The 20,118-nt window shown below is 41.4% G+C and overlaps 1 protein-coding gene across 1 annotated transcript in view; it reads right to left on the bottom strand.

Moving 5' to 3' along the window:
- Positions 1 to 202: 202 nt before the first annotated feature.
- Positions 203 to 20,118, bottom strand: part of BRAP (BRCA1 associated protein) — a 30,726-nt gene continuing 10,810 nt past the window's right edge. Inside the window, exons 6-12 of the mRNA XM_082355921.1 lie at positions 18,449 to 18,597; positions 14,100 to 14,175; positions 13,497 to 13,635; positions 13,018 to 13,127; positions 10,593 to 10,682; positions 4,688 to 4,791; positions 203 to 2,633 (exon numbers count right to left, since the gene is read on the bottom strand). Of these exons, the coding sequence (XP_082212047.1) occupies positions 2,270 to 2,633; positions 4,688 to 4,791; positions 10,593 to 10,682; positions 13,018 to 13,127; positions 13,497 to 13,635; positions 14,100 to 14,175; positions 18,449 to 18,597 (1,032 nt within the window). The 3' untranslated portion in view covers positions 203 to 2,269. The remainder of the gene's footprint in view (positions 2,634 to 4,687; positions 4,792 to 10,592; positions 10,683 to 13,017; positions 13,128 to 13,496; positions 13,636 to 14,099; positions 14,176 to 18,448; positions 18,598 to 20,118) is intronic.

Here is a 20,118-nt window from a genome sequence, read left to right as displayed (position 1 = left end):
AAAAAGTCTCAGGTGTAGAAATTGACTGCTTTTAGTTTTCAAAAGAATTGTGTGCCTGGGTCTTCTCCTAACCCAAGCTTCCAAATTCAGAGAATTTTCCCTATTCTGTATCTGGTTCAGCTACTTTTTCTTAGATTATTCAGGTATACAAGCTCCCAAGCAAATATCAACCAGAGAGACACAGATTTCACACGGGGCAGAATCATTTCAAAGTTTGGTTATTTTAATGCAGTTTCATTGTTCAAGGTAGTATGGATACGTTAAGTGGTTCATTTCCATCCTGTAGGAAACACTAACAGCTTCTACCTTATGTAATTTTGTGAAATTCAAACATGACTCGTTGACCATTTAAAAAAACATTTTCTTTACATAGCTTGACAAGATTTTTTTTCTGGAACATTTTTTTAAACCTTCAAGTAGTTTGGAAACATTTGCCTATTTGCTCATTCCTCTGGGCACAGCCTTTCAGAGCATTTATCCCACCTATACTGAAAATCTCTGTTCTCCCAGCTGGTGGTACGGCCGCTTGGTGGAGGTGATCATAGAGAAATGAGCAAGCAAGCTTTGTCAACTACTTCTAATTCTCTTAATTAGTATGCTGCGATCCACCCCAGCTTCTGCAAGGTCAGACATGCAAGACAAGTACTTGGCCAAAAAAAGCAGGATTCTAACTAGTGTAAAAATAGATTTTAAATAAAATAGAATCTCTATAGGAAAGAGAATTAAGTTAGCTTCCCATTCCCACTCTTGCTTTAGGATATCTGTATATATAAGTGCAAGGGGGACTTATGGAGTTGGTTTGCCCTAAGAAAAAATTGAGAATGTCTGAGTACATTCATGTTGCAAAGTTACAGGGAAGGTTCTTTGGGAAATGCTGCGGCACATCCCACAGAAGTGGATGGTGATTAGCGATACAGTCGGTGTGCGAACAAATAACGTGCAAAATGTTTAGGTCAAAGAGGATGAGGCCTAATGATAGGCTAAGAACCAATTCTGAAGTGTGATAATTTGAAAACCTTGGCTAATTATAAAAACAGGAAAGAAAACCCATCATTTAACACTATGTCTTGTTAACCTACCCAGCTACCTCTTTTGGAAGCGAAATTCCGACACGGGTCTTACTTTAATTTTGCTTAATTACCACACATTACGAATTTTTTTTTTTTGACATTTCTGTTTCGAGAAAAAGTACACAGCCCCTCTGTTGGCCCACACAAGCATTACATGACTGTTTTAAAGGGGCCTCTGTTAAAATTCTAATTTTTGGATTTAGCAGCAGCCTTTTGGATATACCTTGAAGGCATAATTGAAAATCTGCCCAAGCTCCCTTTAGCCGCAACCTGAATACGCAGCCCAATCTTTTGTAAACACTCAGAAAATACTGATCCCAGCAAAATACAGTCAGCCAGTCAGAGGCCTCACTCTGCCTTTTCACATGGATGATAAATCTGCCTGCTTATTCTTGCTGGACGCTAGGAAATCCATTCTGAGACTGGAGTCTCAGAGCAAACATTTAGCCTCCTTCTCTGAGGTACATAATGAGCTGTGGAGGCATCAAAAATAAACAAAGTGGGGACATCACCATTTTTCCTACACTGGGTCCACTCAGTCTGCTCGGGGCTGTTTGTTTTTCCTGGCTAGGCCTGGAGCAAGAGGAGATGGCGGCTGGTGACAAGCCAGTGCCAGGTTTACAGACCCAGCCTCTTTTCATGTAACATTTGACCAATTATTCAATTCCCTGGAGGCAGGGAGGGATGCCAATGCTAATGCTAGGGAATTTTCATAAATCCTCAGTGGCCATGGAGAACCTCTCTCTCAAGCAGCTGCTATGACCTCAGGCAGGTTTGGTGCTTTAAGGATAGTTACCTTTGAGGGGACACAAAAAAATTCAACCTCTTAAAGTGACTCCAGAACTGAACGTCTGTCTAATACACCAACTCAATAAAAACAACAGAAAAATGCACAGCAGAGTTGGGGCATCTATCAAGTAGGAAGGCAAAATGGTCATTAGAACGTCTGAGGTCAGTGAACTATTACGGTTGAAAAAAGCAGCCACCTTTGAAAACACTGCCCGTTTCCCTCAGCTCTACTAGCTGTCAGCCCTCTAACGTTCGTTACACCACACGCTAGCAAATGAAAGATCCGAACAACTGAGACTTGATCCTCACTTATACTTATTCAGGGTCCACCCTCACATTTAGCTGAAGGCCCCAGCACACCCTTGCTGTGCCAGGGAAAACAGTCTCAAGGACATGTGTTTCTCTGAAGGTCACTTGCCCCTCTTGCTGCGGCCCTTCCTGGAGGACAGCTTCCCGCTGCCCCCCGAAGACGGGGGGCTTGAGGCTGAGGCCATGGCAATGTTGATCTGTCCCTCCTGGATTTCCTGCCGGGTCTCAGCGGGCAGGTGGTTGATCTTCTGCTGCGTCTCCAGGTAGAACATGACGTCCCGCAGCTGCTCCTGGATCTCAGTGATCTGCAGGTCCTTCTGGTCGCAGGTCTCCTTTAACACCCTCTCCTCTTCCTTCAGCTTGTTCTGCAGGAGGACTTGGTTGGCTCGCAAACACTTGTTCATTTCCTGCTCCTCTTTGAGCTCTGTGGTGAGTTTGGCCACTTTCGTGTTTAGCTGAGTGCACCTTTTACAAAACAAAGGAAGACAGAGCACGTTTTTCATTTGCTGACACACTCCCCTTTCTGCTCTGGGATTGAACAGAGGAGCCATGACCTCAGAAGCCATTTAGGGCAGACCCCTCCCTCCCATGGCGGGGTGGGGGGGACTGGTTTGCTGCCACTGCAACAGCTACGTAAAACAAGAATTTTGCTCTAGTTAACTCAAGTGTAGCCTCAGGACAATTTTTTTTTTTTTTTTTAAGGATCAGAAAATTTTCAATAGCAGAAACTATTCTGTGATTCATGGTAAAACTTCTACTGCTTCTCTGTTTTGTTTACAGAGTGGTGGCTTAAGAGATGATAGCTGTGATAAAGAAGTTATGAGGAAAAGTGACATTCTTAAAGAGTCAAGTACTCTGATCTCACTGCATTTGCTGGAGAAGAGTTTTCAAGAATAGGGAGTGCCTTACTGATGCTCAATCTTACTCACAAGTAAAGAATGACAAATTAAAACACCACTTGAGATACATTTTTATGTATCAGAATGCCAAAGAGCTCAGATGTGGGAAAAGGGGGTACTCCCACACGCTGGTACTAGAGTGTGAACTGGCACAAACTCCTTGGAAGTCAACTTGACACCATCTATGAAAATCAAAATTTCACCTGCCCTTTCACATAGCTATTCTACTTCCAGGAATTTATCCTATAAAGTAAATATACTCAGGACTGCACTAAATAACAAATGCAGAAAGATGCTTATTGCAACATTGTTTATAGTAGTGTGAGACTTGAAACAACTTACATGTCCATCAAGGGGAACTGGTTAAAATTATTATGGGACCTTCATATGATGTTACAAAGATCAGAATAGATCTAGATGTGCCAGTACAAAAAAAAAAAAAAAAAAAATCTCCAAAACAGAATATTTTACCAAATAGAATACCTAATATTATTCAAGTTTTGTAGAAAAAAGATGTATGTGAGAGGTTTACACAGGTACAGCAAAAGATCTAGACCAACAAATATTCACTGGTACCATTAATAATGGTTACCTCTAGATAGCAGGATTTGGGGGTGAAAGAAAACTTCCAGTTTTAACTTTGAAATTCTTTGGAACAGTTCAATTTGTTAGGGTGCTGAAAGTATAGAAGAATTTTTGATTTGTATTTCTATTAATGTAGTGTTGTTTTCACAGCAGTTAAAAACACCTTTGCTGAAGAGTTTCTTTTGGGGTGATGAAAAATTCTGGAACCATACAGTGGTCATAGCTGCACAACACTGTGAGCTGCACACTTAAAACGGCAGAATCTACGTTACACAGATTTTACCCCCCAATCCCCCCACACAAACGACTAAAAATATCCAACTATTTGCAATGAGGGAAAACAGGTGAAAGGTATACAGGAATTCTTTGCACTATCTTTGCAACCTTTTGTAAAACTAAATTTATCCCAAGATTAAAAAAAAAACAACAAAAAAACTTCTTAAGGGACAATTATCCCCCTTAAATTATTTTTTATCCATTTGTCTGGAGTAAAAAAATCCAATTATTTTTGCGAGTATAACTTAAACTAGAAAGGTAGTTTCAATCAGTAGCAATTATCTTCCCAAATAACAGTAGTAGAGTCTGTTCTTGCCATGCTGTTGATGAGTTTTTTGCTCCATATTCAACATCTTTGGCCTGTAATTCCCGACCAAGGCCAGAACGCATGCCATCTTCAGCTTAAACGTGAATCTCTTTCCTAACTGCCATTTCTCAGCCACCATGGTTCAGAGACGCTCTGGGCACAAGGAAGTTGCTTTCTACAGGCCAAAATGGAAGATACTTGCATGTAGCGTGAGTACAGACATCAGGAGAGAGTCCTGCATTCCACATGGCATCCATCTGGCGTGAAACACTGAATTTTTTAGTAAACAGGAAGTCACAGTAGGTTTGCTCCATATATGGGGAGAGCCCTGAAAACTTGGTGATACACACTTGACAATGAGAGTGTGTCCATGGGTATAAAGGAGATTATCTGTTTATGGAACCTGTTAGAATAAAAAAAGCTAATTAAAAGAACAGGCCAGTTATACCTACTTTCTTTCCACAGACTGCTTTTCTTTCAGGAGATCATTTAGTCTGTGCTCCAAATTATCACATTTCTCAATTGTTTCTTTAAATTTGGTCTTCATGTTGTTAATCTGAAAGAGCAAACAGAGATCAGTTTCACTTCACAAAGACAAAGCTGTGTGGCCTTTGGGGCTAACGTCACAATTTTTTTTTTCCAATTACCTGTCTTTAACTTTGACAAACCAAACTTGGAAAAGGTGAGACCATTATCTGAAAGAATTTCTGCAATAGGAATAAAAATTTTGAGAAATCCTTTTTTTCTTACCATTTCTCTAAACCAGGATGAAGAGGGCCAAGAGCTACTGAAATGTTGAGTGAAACTGCCAGAAGGTAAAGAAAGAGCTTCAGGCTGTAGAGCAGGAGATGATTTATCAGAGGCCAGACCAGAACCTCCCATTCTTTTTTTTTAAGTTGAAGTGTAGCTGATGATATTGTGTAATATTGTGTTAGTTTCAGGTGTACAGCAAAGTGATTCGTATATATATATTTCAGATTATTTCCATTATAGGTTATTACAAGACATTTGAGTATTGTTCCCTGTGTTATACAGTAAATCCTTGTTGCTTTCTATTTCATATATAGTAGTATCTGTTGATCTCATACTGCCCTTCCTTTCCCCTTTGGTAAACGTAAGTTTGTTTTCTGTGTCTGTGAGTCTGTTTCTGTTTTGTAGATTCATCTGTATTATTTTTTAGATTTGGATATAAGTGATACCATATATTTGTCTTTCTGTCTGACTTACTTTTAGTTTGATAATCTCTAGGTCCATCCATGTTGCTGCAAGTGGCATTATTTCATTCTTTTTTATGGCTGAGTAATATTCCATTGCATATATATACCACATCTTCTTTACCCATTTATCTGTGGATGGACATTTAGGTTTCTTCCATGTCTTAGCTACTGTAAACAGTGCTGCTATGAACACTGGGGTGCATTTTTCTTTTCAAATTAGTTTTCGTCTTTTCTGAATATATGCCCAGGAGTGGGATTGCAGGATCATATGGTAGTTCTGTTTTTAGTTTTTTAAGGAACCTCCATACTGTCTTCCATAGTGACTGCACCAATTTACATTCCCATCAACAGTGTAGGAGGGCAGAATCTCCAATTCTTAACTGACCACTGTTTTTTAACTCTTGAGATCATATTCTAAAAGTTACACTTGACCCTTGAACAACGTGGGGTCTCGGCCCTCCTTGAAGTCGAAAATCTGAGTACAACTTTATTGTCGGCCCTCCGTATCCATGGTTCTGCATCTGTGGATTCAACCATTTGCGGATCCTGCAGTACTGTAGCAGGTATCCACTGAAAAAAATCCACATATAAGTGGATCTGTGCAGTTGAAATCCATGCTTTTAAGTGACAATTGTATTATCCAAATAATCTGAAGTTACTTGTAACAGGTGATTCTGTTTGGTGCTTTTTTCCATCCAAATTCACTATTAATTTTCTCATGTACTGTGAAGCCATATGGAACATAAGCAGTTCTTATTTTGAGTTTATATAAAGGCAATTTACAGAGAGAATTCAAATTACATTGTCTTAAAAACTTAAGAGAAATTAAAAATTCTGGTGTATTATGTGTCAGATGGCAGCAATCCTAGCAAGGAGTCTGTAGAAGTCTAGTTATGTAGACACTGGATTCACACAGGTGTTAAGATCTACAGACTTGGGAAACACCTCAACTCCACTTGTCTAAGGACATAGGAAGACAGGTGGATCATGAGGTAATAATAATAGGAAACAGAAGTGACTGAGAATTTAAATCCTATGGCCCAGGCCCTGGCTAGGTGTTTTATAGGTAGTATCTCATTTATTCTTTATAACAAGCCTATGACTTAGGTATGTAAACTTTTTACAGAAACTGAGGCTTAGAGAAAGGTGAGGCAATACACTCCAAGGTCACCCAGCTCGAGTGACATGGGTCCAATATTGGACCCCCAAGTCTGGGTCCAAAGCCAAGTTCTAAAACTCTCTCTGCACTATACGGGAGGCCAAAGCTCTATAGCAAAGGAAAACTGACCTCTTGGCAAGATTTAAACTCTTAGCAGAGATCCATGATGCATGCAACATCCATCACGCCAGAAAAAGGGCCACTACTTTTAACGCTTTCTTTTTAAACATTTGCTACGGCTCGCCTAACAGGTCTCTAACAGCACTGCTCCCTCTTTTTTAAAATAAGAAATTAACTGTTTTGTAGAAATTAACTTTAGAGCCAACGTCATTAAGTTGGAAGAACATGCAATTAAAGAGAGATTTCTAAAAGTTCCTCTATGTCATAAAAATAAAAATAGCTTTCAAGTTGCTCTCATTCTATTTGGTATTAATTTTCTCCTCAATATTGTTTTAAAATAAGACCACTAGATCCTTTTGACATTTTCTCTTAAACTGACTCCTGTCAGTTTAGGGAAATTGGAAAGGACACAAATGACCATCAAAAGGAACCACACTGTCTGTTTTGGTCACTAAAGACAGTAAGCTAAACGCATTTAAATCAAGATGAAAAGTATCTAGTAACCTCAAAAAGGTTTCCAATATTGCTAGAGACAAATGTTACAATGGCTTAAATTAGTGTTTGTTTTTTTAAAATTTATTTTTTATTTATTTTTATTTTTGGCTGCACTGGGTCTTCGTTGCTGCGTGCGGGCTTTCTCTAGTTGCGGCGAGTGGGGGCTACTCTTCATTGCGGTGCATGGGCTTCTCTTGTGGCGGAGCATGGGCTCTAGGCACGCAGGCTTCAGTAGTTGTGGCACACAGGCTCAGTAGTTGTGGCTCGCAGGCTCTCGAGCGCAGGGTCAGTAGTTGTGGCGCACAAGCTTAGTTGCTCTGCAGCATGTGGGATCTTCCCGGACCAGGGCTTGAACCCGTGTCCCCTGCATTGGCAGGCGGGTTCTTAAGTACTGCGCCACCAGGGAAGTCCTAAATTAGTGGGTTTTTTTTTTTTTTTAAACATAAACATTTAAAAAAAATTAATTAATTAATTAACTTATTTATGGCTGTGTTGGGTCTTCGTTTCTGTGCGAGGGCTTTCTCTAGTTGCGGCAAGTGGGGGCCACTCTTCATCGTGGTGCGCGGGCCTCTCACTATCGCGGCCTCTCTTGTTGCGGAGCGCAGGCTCCTGACGCGCAGGCTCAGTAATTGTGGCTCACGGGCCTAGTTGCTCCGCGGCATGTGGGTTCTTCCCAGACCAGGGCTTGAACCCGTGTCCCCTGCATTGGCAGGCAGATTCTCAACCACTGCGCCACCAGAGAAGCCCTAAATTAGTGGTTTTAAAAGCACTTCTGACCATTAGCCCTCAGTACGAAACACTTAGTACACACACACACACACACACCCTGATACAAAAGTTGCACAAAACAATATTAAATGTGATACACTCTGACATCTACCCTATGCTGTCTAATAAAAATGCCAGTTGTGGCCACCAAACTCAGTTCACAATCCACACCTGGAAAAACAGCAATTTCTATATGGAGCTAGAGGTTTAAAAAGAAAAGAGGTATCTTTAGGGGAATGCACCTGTACTGATGGCCTACTCTATGCTCTTATACATGGCCCCACTAAAACTATGAACCTTCAAGTGGGTACGAGCTTCATTTTCCAGAACAGACTCTGCTCACATACTACAGCAATTGTACTACCTAAGGCATCGGGGGACTGGAATAGTATTATAATTGAAGTCCACAGTGAATTTCAATCTTCAGCTCCTCCCCTCCCCCACATTAACTTTTTAGGAGGCCCATGACCAAGAATCTCTGCCAGTGAAACGCACGGTTACTGTTTCTCCCTGCATGTGCTCTACTGCTGGAGGTGCCAACGGACAGAGGACTGGTCAAAAGGAGGACAGCAGCAGGAACAAAAGGCTTGCGTCACCGATTAACTTACGGATAAGTGACATTTTTTACTAGAAAACAAAATATCCTTTTCGAGCTTTTTATTTAGGGCTGCCCTTGCCTCTACCTTATCCCTACCTAAAAGTAGACCCAAGTTTCACATTTTTTAGCTTCCCTGCCCCTTGACTTGCTTTCCATGGGCATGTGTTAGGGAATGCAGTTAATCCTAAGGAATCTTAAAAGGCAGAGAGAATCCTGAGCTTAGCTCTCAAGGGTCTGCACAAAGCACTTTAGGTGGTCACGGTGGTATAGCCCGTAGAAAAACCCAATAGTGAGGCTGCGTGGAGTTGCCAGTGCTCCTCCCTGGGAGCCCCAAACTTGACACCAAGTGGCAGCGACCTCTGCTCTGACTTGTGAGTGCCATCAGACGCACCTCCTTCCCACATGGACTCCAATCAAGCCCTATTCAGAACAGTATGTCAAGTGACCTGAAGCCCCTCTGGAAAGGCACTTCCATTGCTTAGAAGGTTCCTGTAAGAATTTCATCATGAACTTTTCACCAAAGATCATTTTAAAGCTGGTGTTAAGCCTTAATGAAAAAACCCTGATTTCTCCTCATTTGTAGGCATACTCAGAAACCGGCGCCCATGGGCCTGGCATAAAGTGAAAGCTTGGCCCTGCCTGCTAAGCTCCACGATTACACCAGCTACCACTGAGGTGAGCCCCAAACCCGGCTCTGCAGTCCCCCCATCTGAGGGCCCAGATGCTGGTGAGGATTCGCAAAGTTATGAAAATAATCACTTTAAAAATAATCATTTAAGTCAATCATTTAAAAAAATTTAGAAGCCTTTACTTAACACTAAGGGAATCACTGAATTATGAACATTGTCTCTAGGTCCTGGTAATGGTTCCCAGGGCCCTAGCTATACACGAACACTCAGGCGCTCACTGGTTTTCAAAGTCCCTGGTCTGGAACCCTCAGGGTTCCCTGTACATGCTGGAGCCAAAGGGAAAACCAAGCAGGTGGAGCTCTGGGCCACTATGGGCCGGGTTTCCACCAAAATCACATCGCTTTTCTCTTCTATCCATCCGAGTAGTGAATGGCCTTTTCTTTAAAGCATTATTTTGTTAAATTTTCAAGACTACTGCCCTAGACCAATAAGGTGCCATGGTGACCACTTCAGCATCTCTGCCTAATTTTATTCCCTTCAGTTTCAAAGCACCATCTTGTTGCTTCAGGAGCCCATATTCAGCTCCCCAAAGCAGCTGTTCCCAAGTTGACAAACCAACTGGCTGACTGAAAGTACAAACCCTCATGCACATACTTCTGTTTTTTAAATGGAATTGCACAAGGCACTAGAAAACCTGATTGAAGTTAACAAACAAACAACATCCCAACCTCAAAATACCAAAATACCAAGCCTTTAAGTCCAAGGTTTCTTTTGTTTCAGGTACGTAGCAAGTATTTTATTTCTTCCTTAACTTAGTATAGTATAGGGCTCAGCAAAAAATAAAATTGTGTGTAGGGCTCAGCACACAATAAAATCTTCTTGATTTACTGATCCTAGGTGAGAATATATGTCTGCTTCCCTGCTCCTTTTAAATTATGCTTAGTTGATTACATTTGCAATAGCGTATTTCTGTCTCTTCCTTTTCCTCTTTTTGACTAACTTCATTCTCATTGTGGTCTACAATTTCTTGTTCCCTGATACGACCTTCTGGGGCTAAGTCTCTAGCATAATGACAAGTCAGGTTTACTACTTCTTCTTGGAAACTTGACGTAGAGTTAGGTTACTGGGGTGAGCCAACTGATTCCAAATCTTTTCTTTTTTTCTACCCCTTACTAGCCCCCAGCTTTGTTGAGATTTAACTGACATCTAACAAAGGTTTCTTTTTAGAGGTAAACCAGTTCTCTACCTATAGATGAGACTGAGAAGGAAGACTCTCTAAGATTCCTTTTTCCCTGTACTCTTCCTTCTCCCACCCAACATCAGGCTGTCCTAGCATGTGGCATTTCAGCAGTCACCAAACCAGAAACTTACTTCCTCTGCTGTGTCCTTCTCTATCCGAACTATCTTGTTTTCCCAGTAGATTCGTTGAGACTCCAGCTGGCTCGTTAGTAAATATGAATACTACAAAAACAGAGAATGAACACCAAAACGTAAGTCACAGTTGTCAGTCTCTGAAATTCAATTAAAACCTGACTTTTAATGACCTGCAGAAGATTAAGAGGAACATTCAGAATGTATATTACACCTTGGTTCCACTCTACTCAATAAACCAGGGGAACACAGAGATGACAATTACACTTTGGTCCTCTGGGGGCTTACAATCTACAGGGACAAACAGAGAAATGTACAATTAAAAAAACCCTTAAGTTTCTGTTTAAGCTGACTTCAAGAAGAACTACATGGTTTTAAATCAAAGTGTAACTCAAATCAGCTCATCCATCTGCCCCCTCCAGGAAGCTGTCCCTGTCACTCCCAGCCCTGGGTTAATTGCCTCTCTCGGCTCCCACGACACTGTGCCTATCATTAACAGCACTTATGACATTAGCACTTAATCACCGGTTTGCCTGCCTCTCTCCTTCTGAACTCTTTGAAAGCAAGGATTATATCTTTATTTTTGTACCCCCAGTGCCTGGCACATTTTGGATGTCAAGAAATGTTTGCTGCCTGAGTGCATGAATGAATGAACAGTGCTGTGTAACTACAGAGAAAGGATAGATGGCTTATGACAGTAGGATTCGGTAGGACTTCTGAGAGAAGGTGAGATTTGAGAGGACTCTTGACACACAGACAGGAGGAGGAGACAGATTCCAGAGAACTAACAAGATGTGAGCTGCGGATGTTTAGACTTGCTTCAGAGATGAAGTGAGACCAATGAGGCTGGGGTGTAGGGTATGGAGAGATGGGGCCTATGGAAGGCTCTGGGGTATGATATCGAGAAATAAGAGCCAAGGAGTGGCAAGATCACATCTGCATTCTGGAAAGACCATTCCAGGAGACTGGAAGAGATCTAATCATGTTTGCAGGCCAGAGAAGAGAATGAAAGAGCAACAGAAAGAAAGGACAATTGGAAGAATGTATGTGTGTGTGTCACTAGAATGTATGCTCCATAAGGGCAGGGAGTCAATAAATGCTGAGTTCCCAGCACATGGAAGAGTGGCTAACAGATGGCAACCCTCAATAAGTATTCATTGAATGAACATACTTAATTTGGAAGAGTTACTAAAAACTTAACATTAAAAATTTGGATTTTTGGGGGGGACTTCCCTGGTGGTCCAGTGGTTAAGAATCCGCCTCCCAATGCAGGGGACGCGGGTTCGATCCCTGGTCGGGGAACTAAGATCCCACATGCCGCGGGGCAACTAAGCCCGCGAGTGCTGCAACTACTGAGCCCGCGCACTCTGGAGCCCAAGCACCACAACTGGAAAGAAGCCCTCCCGCCGTAACGAAAGATCCTGCATGCCACAACTGAGACCCGATGCAGCCAAAAATAAAAATAAATAAATAAATAAATATTAAAAAAAAAAAAAAGATTTGAATTTTTTTCACATCAATATAATTTATTAATGGTAACATCAGCTCTATTTTAGGCCATTCCACTGACCTTAAAAGTCTACAGATGAGCAAGTTTTCAAATGTCCACTTCCTCCTAAGATTAAGGTATTTGTTTTTAAAGTAATCATTTTGAAATTTATAAAATAGGACTGATGTTAAACTTTTCCTTCCTTAATATAAAATTTACACATCAATTTTATAGTAGATGGAGTTTACTGCTATGAGAAAAATCAGACTGTGGTAATTTTATTGCTTCTTCAATTATATGAATACCCTAAAAATGGCTTTATCTATATAAGGGTCCAATTCATAAAAGCCAGCCCAATATATGGGAAAAAGCTTCTCAGCATGGAAAGATGCTATTGGGATTAACTCATCCTGACCAAGTTTGCTCAATTTCCAACTGCTACTGTGATGCCAACAGGAAGATTTTTTTTTTTAATATAACTTTTTTTTTCAAGAATATATTTTATTTTATTTTTTATTTTTTGGCCATACCGTGCAGCATGTGGGATCTTAGTTCCCCGACAAGGGATCGAACCCGTGCCCCCTGCAGTGGAAGCGTGGAGTCCTAACCACTGGACCACCAGGGAATCCCCCCCAACAGGAAGATTCTTGACTTCCAGCTTTATCACAGCTATTGAGGACAACACTAATACTGAACTTGAGACAACCAGGAACATGACACTGAAGGTAATAAGGCTCAGTGAAACTTAGCTTTTCAAAGAAGAAAATCAGATGAAATAAAAATATTTTTATAATCCTTCAGAGCAACACAGATCTTTAAAACAAAAGCTAACATGCAGGGCATATGGCAAAATTAAAAGCCCGAACAACCTTTCAAGTTAGAGTAGTAAAAAGCAGTACACATAGGTATTCAGTAATTATTAATAAAATATCTTACCTCTAACTGTAAGGCATCTATTTTCTCCTCCTGGCAAGTATCACCCTCACATTCATACTGTACTATCTTTCCATCTGTTTTACTTGCAACCAGTCGATGGACGTAATTATCTAAAGAAAAGAATGAGTCAACCAAGGCATGTTTCTTCAGAATGAAAAGGGTCTCCATAAGCCTTTAACTCTGACAAAATTTTGTTTTTACAGATCCAAATGAAATGCCTTGCAATATTTCTTTAAAAGTGGGTTAAATCATTTGAATTAAAAAAAAAAGAGTGAGAGGGCAGAGTGTAAGTATTAACTCTCTTTATCCTGTGCAATGCAGGCCATTCAAAGGAAATAGTGCCCTATGGGGCACCATGAGAACTGGAGTTTGCCACAGCTGTCAGGAAGATTTCAAGCTGTGAGAGCAAGGGGAGAGGTTCTGACGGAGACGTTTTCAGACAGAATGAATCCAAATTAGAAAATGGGAGTGGTGTTCACCTCCAGCATAGTCCCAGACTCGATGGTTGGTGAGCTGCATGGCATATGTGTGCTGGGTCTCCTCGAAGTGCTTATAGGCGTGTCGACTCACATACCGTCCACATCCTATGTGGCCACATATTAAACAAATCCACAGGTTCTGCCGAGAAGGAGGTAAGATCCTAATTAGTTACATAAAAACACATGACCTGGTCCACTGGGGTGGAAAGGGGAGAGCCTGACACAGGATGAGGTTTAGAGTTGTTTCTACAGGAGTTCTGAATAAATATGTTTAAAACCCAACAAGCAAGGATGCTTTTAGGGGTCAATTAGTTTTTCGCTCTGGATTCTGTGGAACTCTATGTAAATAGCAAGAAAAAATAATCACAATTTATCAACAAAAGTCTAGGCGTTTTCAAAGGCCAAAGAATGAAACCATAAAGTATTTTGTGTAGGAGTAAAATAGTTTGTGTATTTATATTTTTTGCCTGACCCTGGACAAAAAGAAAAAAAAAAAAATCAGTCTCAAAAAGAATTGAAAAGAATTTACGCCACACTGGGCAGAAGAAAACCCCAGACAATTGAAGCCGCGTGCGTTATTCTTTCCCACCACTTGTTACTTACTTCCTGAACGCCACACTCGAAACACTTATTTTCTTCTACTGGCTCTGGTGTTTGACAATATCGGCAAACAGGGCACCTATAAAGGACACCAAAAAAAAATTAATACAGATTAAATATAAAAGACAGCTGTCACAGAACCCAAAAGTCAAAAATGCAATTGTATATCCTCCCTCTCTTATATAATAGTTTTAAGTTTATCGTAATTAAGGACATCATTCAAAAGACAAATGCTTTCAAGCTATTCTCAAACGAAATGAAAAAAAAACACACAAAATCTTTTTTTTAAAAAATTTATTTATTATTTATTTATTTATTTTTGGCTGCGTTGGGTCTTTGTTGCTGCGTGTGGGCTTTCTCTAGTTGCTGCGAGTGGGGGCTACTCTTTGTTGCGGTGCACGGGCTTCTCTTGTTGCGGAGCACGGGCTCTAGGAGCGCGGACTTCAGTAGTTGTGGCATGCGGGCTCAGTAGTTGTGGCTTACGGGCTCTAGAGTGCAGGCTCAGTAGTTGTGGCGCACGGGCTTAGTTGCTCCGCGGCATGTGGGATCTTCCCGGACCAGGGCTCGAACCCGTGTCCCCTGCATTGGCAGGCGGATTCTTAAGCATTGCGCCACCAGGGAAGTCCCACAAAATCTTGATAAAGCTGAGGATAAGGGAAAAATCTTGATCTGCCTCATATCTTTCTCCACTCTTCTGTCTAAAGCTTACGTAATCAAAGAACTAAATATTTATAAGTTAGAATTAGAGACTTGAGACGAGTTGTTAATTTTGTTTCACGTCTGGCTAACCACAACGTATTTTTACTTCAATCTACCTTATCCCCACTTCTCAAAGTTTTAAATCATCCAAAATGTACCCTGTCCTCTCAAGGTTGCTCCTAAGAGTTGAAACTAAATTCTGTAGTAAATTTCACTAAAAAAAAAAAAAAAAGTTAATGTACTTCATGAAACACATACAACATTTTATCATACAATGAATTTCATCTGGAAAAAGATACCAGTGCTCGGTGAGTACTAAAGTTTCAATTTACAAAAAGCCAATAAAAATGGCACAGAAGCCAAACTCATAGATACACAGAGCAGAAAGGTGGCTACCAGGGGCTGGGAAAAGGGGGAAACAGGGAGATGTTGGTCAAGAGGTACAAACTTTCAGTTATGCAAGATGAGTAAGTTCTAGAGAACTGGTATACATCAATGTTGACTATAATTGACAATATTGTACCGTGTTCTTGAAATTTACTAAGAGGGTGGAGCTTGGTTGGTCTCACGACAAAAAAAAAAGTAAAAACAAAAAGGGAAAACGGTAAAGGTGTGAAGTGATGGATATGCTGACTTGCTTGGCTGTGGTGAGTGTTTTACAGTGTTGATGTATATCGGGTCATCTAGTTGTACACCTTAAATATATACAATTTTTGATTGTCAATTATACCTCAATAAAAATGAAAAAAAAATTGAAAAAAATCCATTAACCCTTATACTCAAGACAAAATAATGCTAAGTACCAGTCACGAATATTTGTGGCCAATGGGCAAAAATGACAGAAAGTAGGTGATAGTTGAGGCTAAGTGAACTGGCACCAAGAAGAAAGAATGTTCAAGATATAACTAGTATCAGTTTGTTACCCTACTGAATAGATAAAACCAAGAAATGGAAATAAGCAGGAAGAACACTAAGTTCTTATCACAGATAAAGGACTATGTTTCCCAAGAGAAAGCTAAAGGATTTAGTCTGTCTCTTTCTTTAGTGCCAAAAGAGAAGACAGGACAAACTTGAAGAAGTAACAAAAGTGGCAGCTAGGGACTTCCCGGGTGGCCCAGTGGTTAAGAATCCACCTGCCAATGCAGGGGACATGGGTTTGAGCCCTGGCCGGGGAAGATCCCACATGCTGCGGAGCAACTAAGCCCATGCACCACAACTACTGAGCCTGCGCTCTAGAGCCCACGAGCCACAACTACTGAAGCCCACGTGCCTAGAGCCCGTGCTCCGCAACAAGAGAAGCCACCGCAATGAGAAGCCCGCGCACCACAACAAAGAGTAGCCGCCGCTCGCCACAACTAGAGAAAGCCCGCGCACAGCAACGAAGACCCAATGCAGCCAAAAATAAATAATAAATAAATAAATAAATAAATGTATTAAAAAAAAAAAAGTGGCAGCTAGGATGCCACAAGCAGTCTTGTCAAAAGTAGGAACTAGCTCTGTGTCATCAGTTCAGTCTTTGTGGCAGCTGTGGTAGTGGTGGGATAAGAAAACAGCAAACGAATTCTGAAATCTAATTTTCTATACTGTGCCAAAATGATCTTTCCGAAATGTATGATCCTGAGGATAAAAAGGAAAAAGGGGGGAAAATTATAAAAATAAACTTATCTGTACTATACAATTAGCACTCTATGATATACCATCTCACCTGTCTATTAAAAAATAACAGTTCATTCAATTCTTCCTGCCTTCCCTTCAAAAATAATTTTGAGTTGTAATCTTATTTTCCTGAGGAGATATTTGGGGAAATCCTCTCAGAATGTCCTTCCCTGACAAAAAACCACCCTTCGTGACGTGGTACCAAGACCGCCTTCTGTAAGCAGCCCTTCCAGACCACCCCAGCGGGGGAGCTGGCTCTCTCTCATCTCTATCTCGAATTGTATGCACACATGTATGTGTGACTCTCCCTTAGCAGATCACTGTTCCTGAGGAGGGTCTGTGTTTGTTTCTCTCCCCCTCAGCACATAGCACTGTACTGTGCACATAGAGAGGCTCAAAACCCACTTGCTGAAGGCACGGTATGGTTTTGAGGGCAGCTGCCCGGTGGGTTGAATTCTGGACCCAGTTCTGGCATTCGTTCTCTGTCATGACACTTTGAGCATGCTAATTTTCACCTCTGGGCCTCTGTCTCCTCCTCTATAAAATGAGGAGGTTGGACAAGATGGTCCCTGAGGAAACTTCCAACTTGAAAATGCTATGGTTTTACAAAAATTAACTTGTACGGAAAGTAAAATTGGAGTGGCAGGAAACAAAGAAGCATCCAGAACTTAAACGGTGTAGCAGATGGACACAAGATACAGACAGACACTTTATGCAACACAAACATCTCAGCGTGGCTTTACTCAAGGCAAATTTAAGCCTGGACAATTCTCTGAAGAACCCTCAAATGATACCCCAGAATTGACCAAGGACTCTACAGAACTGGGGCAAGATTCTTCTCCAGGTAAACAAGCCATGGAAAAGCCAGGGTCTATTTGCTCAGAGATATTTACTGAGCTCCTCCTATGCACCACGCCTCCTGCTAAGTGTGAGCGGCACCGCAGGGAACAGGCAGCCAGGGCCCCTGCTCTGTAAAGCTGACCACGTGGGGGCAGAGAACAGAGACTCCTGTGGACATTCACCCCTCCTTATTCCTGGGCTTTGGAAGGTGATTTCCCCCTTCCCATGCACACCCCCTCCCCTACACTGCCTTCTCGCCGGTTCCACTGTTCACCTGGCTAACTCCTATTCATTCTCCCTGAGATGCTGCCTCTCAGACAGCCCTGGCTGTGTCAGGGCCCTATTCTCTAGTCACAATGCTGCAACGCTGCTCCTCTGTAACACTTGCAATGGCTGTAATTTCACATTTATTTGTGTGATTATTTGATTCTGCACCTTCCTCTCTGTACTGGGAAACCCACGAGGCCAGCGTCTGAAGGCCACGAGGCCTTTCTAGCTAAGACCCACAATGCAGTTTGCAAAGGGAGCAGCAACCTCTGACTGAAAAAAAAAAAAGTACAGGTTACACCTCAGTTCTTTGTCTGCACAATGCCACCGTACAAATAGGGCCTCTGTTGCACTGGGAAACAGGAGACCATGGGCGTGTGTGTGCCTCATACTCAGTGACTACTGTTACTACTGGCCACCGAGCCATCAACAACATGATAAATCCAAAACGTCAGATTGCTGTAGCCCAGCACTCTTTGATAAGAAAGCCAAAGTAAAGAGTAGACATAAAGTGCAGGTGATAAACAAGATTTTACACCTGGATGTCATTTTAGCATGAGAGCCTCAAAGCTAAACTTCCCCCCCGCCCCACCTCATTTTCTAGCTCTTTGAAGGAAAGAACAATTCATGCTGCTTTGGGACATTCCGTAAGGATTCAGAATTGGCATACTAAAAGGGACCTGGTCTAGGAATGCTGATCCTCACGTGAACTGAGGAAAGCAAAGAAGAAACACAGAAGGCCCTTCTATGTGACCTCTTCACCATCGTGGTACCCAGGTTTATAAAGTCAAATACTTGGAGTGGTTCATTTTGGGGGGCAGCTGTTCTTAATTCTGGGAAAGGGTAATAATGAGCTTTGACAGGGTAGGGGGGTGACCTCCTGCACTCACGTTGTGTCATCCCAGCGCTGCAGACACTGGCTGTGGAAGCTGTGGTTACATAAGGTGGTGAGAATGCCGTTCACGGACTCGTCCATGCGCTCCAAACACACTGTGCACTTGGGGAGCTCCGTTAGGTCCATCACAGGGAGGCTGGCACCCTACAGGGAAACATCTCGAATAAGCCTCACTTGTCATCCACGGGTTCTAATTTTTTTTTTTTTTTTAAAGCAACAGTTTTCCTGTTGCTTTTTGACTCCTGGCAGGATGTTCTCAATATTGCTTTATGAAAATAAACTGGTAAGATTTTCATCCATGCAACAAATATTAATTAAGCACCTCCTACAGTCCCAGCACTGTGCTAGGCACTATGGATACAGTGGCGAACAAAGCAGACAAGGATGCCTGCCCTCACAGAGCTGACATTCTAGGAAGGGAGACTGCTGCCAGAATCTTCTGTTACCAGACTCCTAGCTCTAACTCTGAATGGCCATGACTATACTAGAACACAAAGGAATAAAAGCAGGAGAACAGGAGTGTATCTGAATGATTTTTCCACAGAGTAAATTAAAACTTGACACTTTCCACTAAGTGCTAACAGTATCAACAACAGTGATTTTACTTATTTAGTCATTTAGCACATACTTATTAATTCCCTGCTATGTGTGCCAGACACTGTTCTAGGTGTGGGACAGTGGTGAGCAAAAACAGATTCAGTAAGTCCCAGAAAACAAAGTCTGTCCCTGTCCTCACAGAGCTTAGACTCTAGTAGAGAGAGATACAAAATTCAAACATTTTAAAAAGTATAATTACCTATGGTTATAAGTGCTATGAAAGAACAGGGTGTGAAATAGTGGGCATAACAATCTAGGTGGTCAAGAAAGGCACCTCTAACACAGCGGTGTCTGACCCAAGCCCTGCCAACTGTGGGACTACTGAGGCAAAGGTAAGGCGTACAAATAAGGACACACTGAGAAAAGTCACATTAATCTACGGTCCCTGAAGAGAAGATATTTACAGGAAATCTCTCAAGAAGCCGTGTTCATTTAGAGAAAGGAATTTCTAAAACTGAGGCCTTGCCCAGCAACTGGCAAAAGGGAAGACTGATTTTATCCTTTGCCAATTTTTATTTTACCTAATCTAATGACAGAACAATCTAATCAGAACTTATTCCTATCAAGCTGAATTCAAGGTAAAAAGACCTTTAGGGCTACTTTAAAAGAAAGGAAATATTAAAAGCATAACCGAGCTGGATCTACTACTTTATAAAATGATTCAAACAGCACGTATTATAGGAAAGCTTCCCATGGAGGGTGGGAGATCAGAGGAATCATAAATTGCTATCAAAACAGAATCAAAAATCAGGACGAGGATTAAGGGTTAATATTTCAAACAAAAACATTTCTTTTAGGCTCCAGGCAATGTTTCATCCATCTGGAATAGATACATATTCAATTTCAACAACACAGATAATATCCTTTTTTAAAAAAAATACTTTGGACAATTTTTAAAAATTGAGATAAAATTCACATATATAAAATTTGCCAGTTTAAACTGGTTTTTAGTATATTCACAAGGCTGTGCAACCATCACACCACCATCTAATTCCAGAACATTTCTATCACCCCCAAAAGAAACCTTGTTGTTAGCAGTCACTCCTCACTTCTCTCTCCCCCAGCCTC

This window comes from Balaenoptera borealis (assembly GCF_965194805.1).
Source record: "Balaenoptera borealis genome assembly, chromosome: 14".
Taxonomy (NCBI): Eukaryota; Metazoa; Chordata; class Mammalia; order Artiodactyla; family Balaenopteridae; genus Balaenoptera; species Balaenoptera borealis.
Note: the sequence above shows the minus strand (reverse complement) of the source record. Positions and strands in the feature narration are given on the sequence as shown.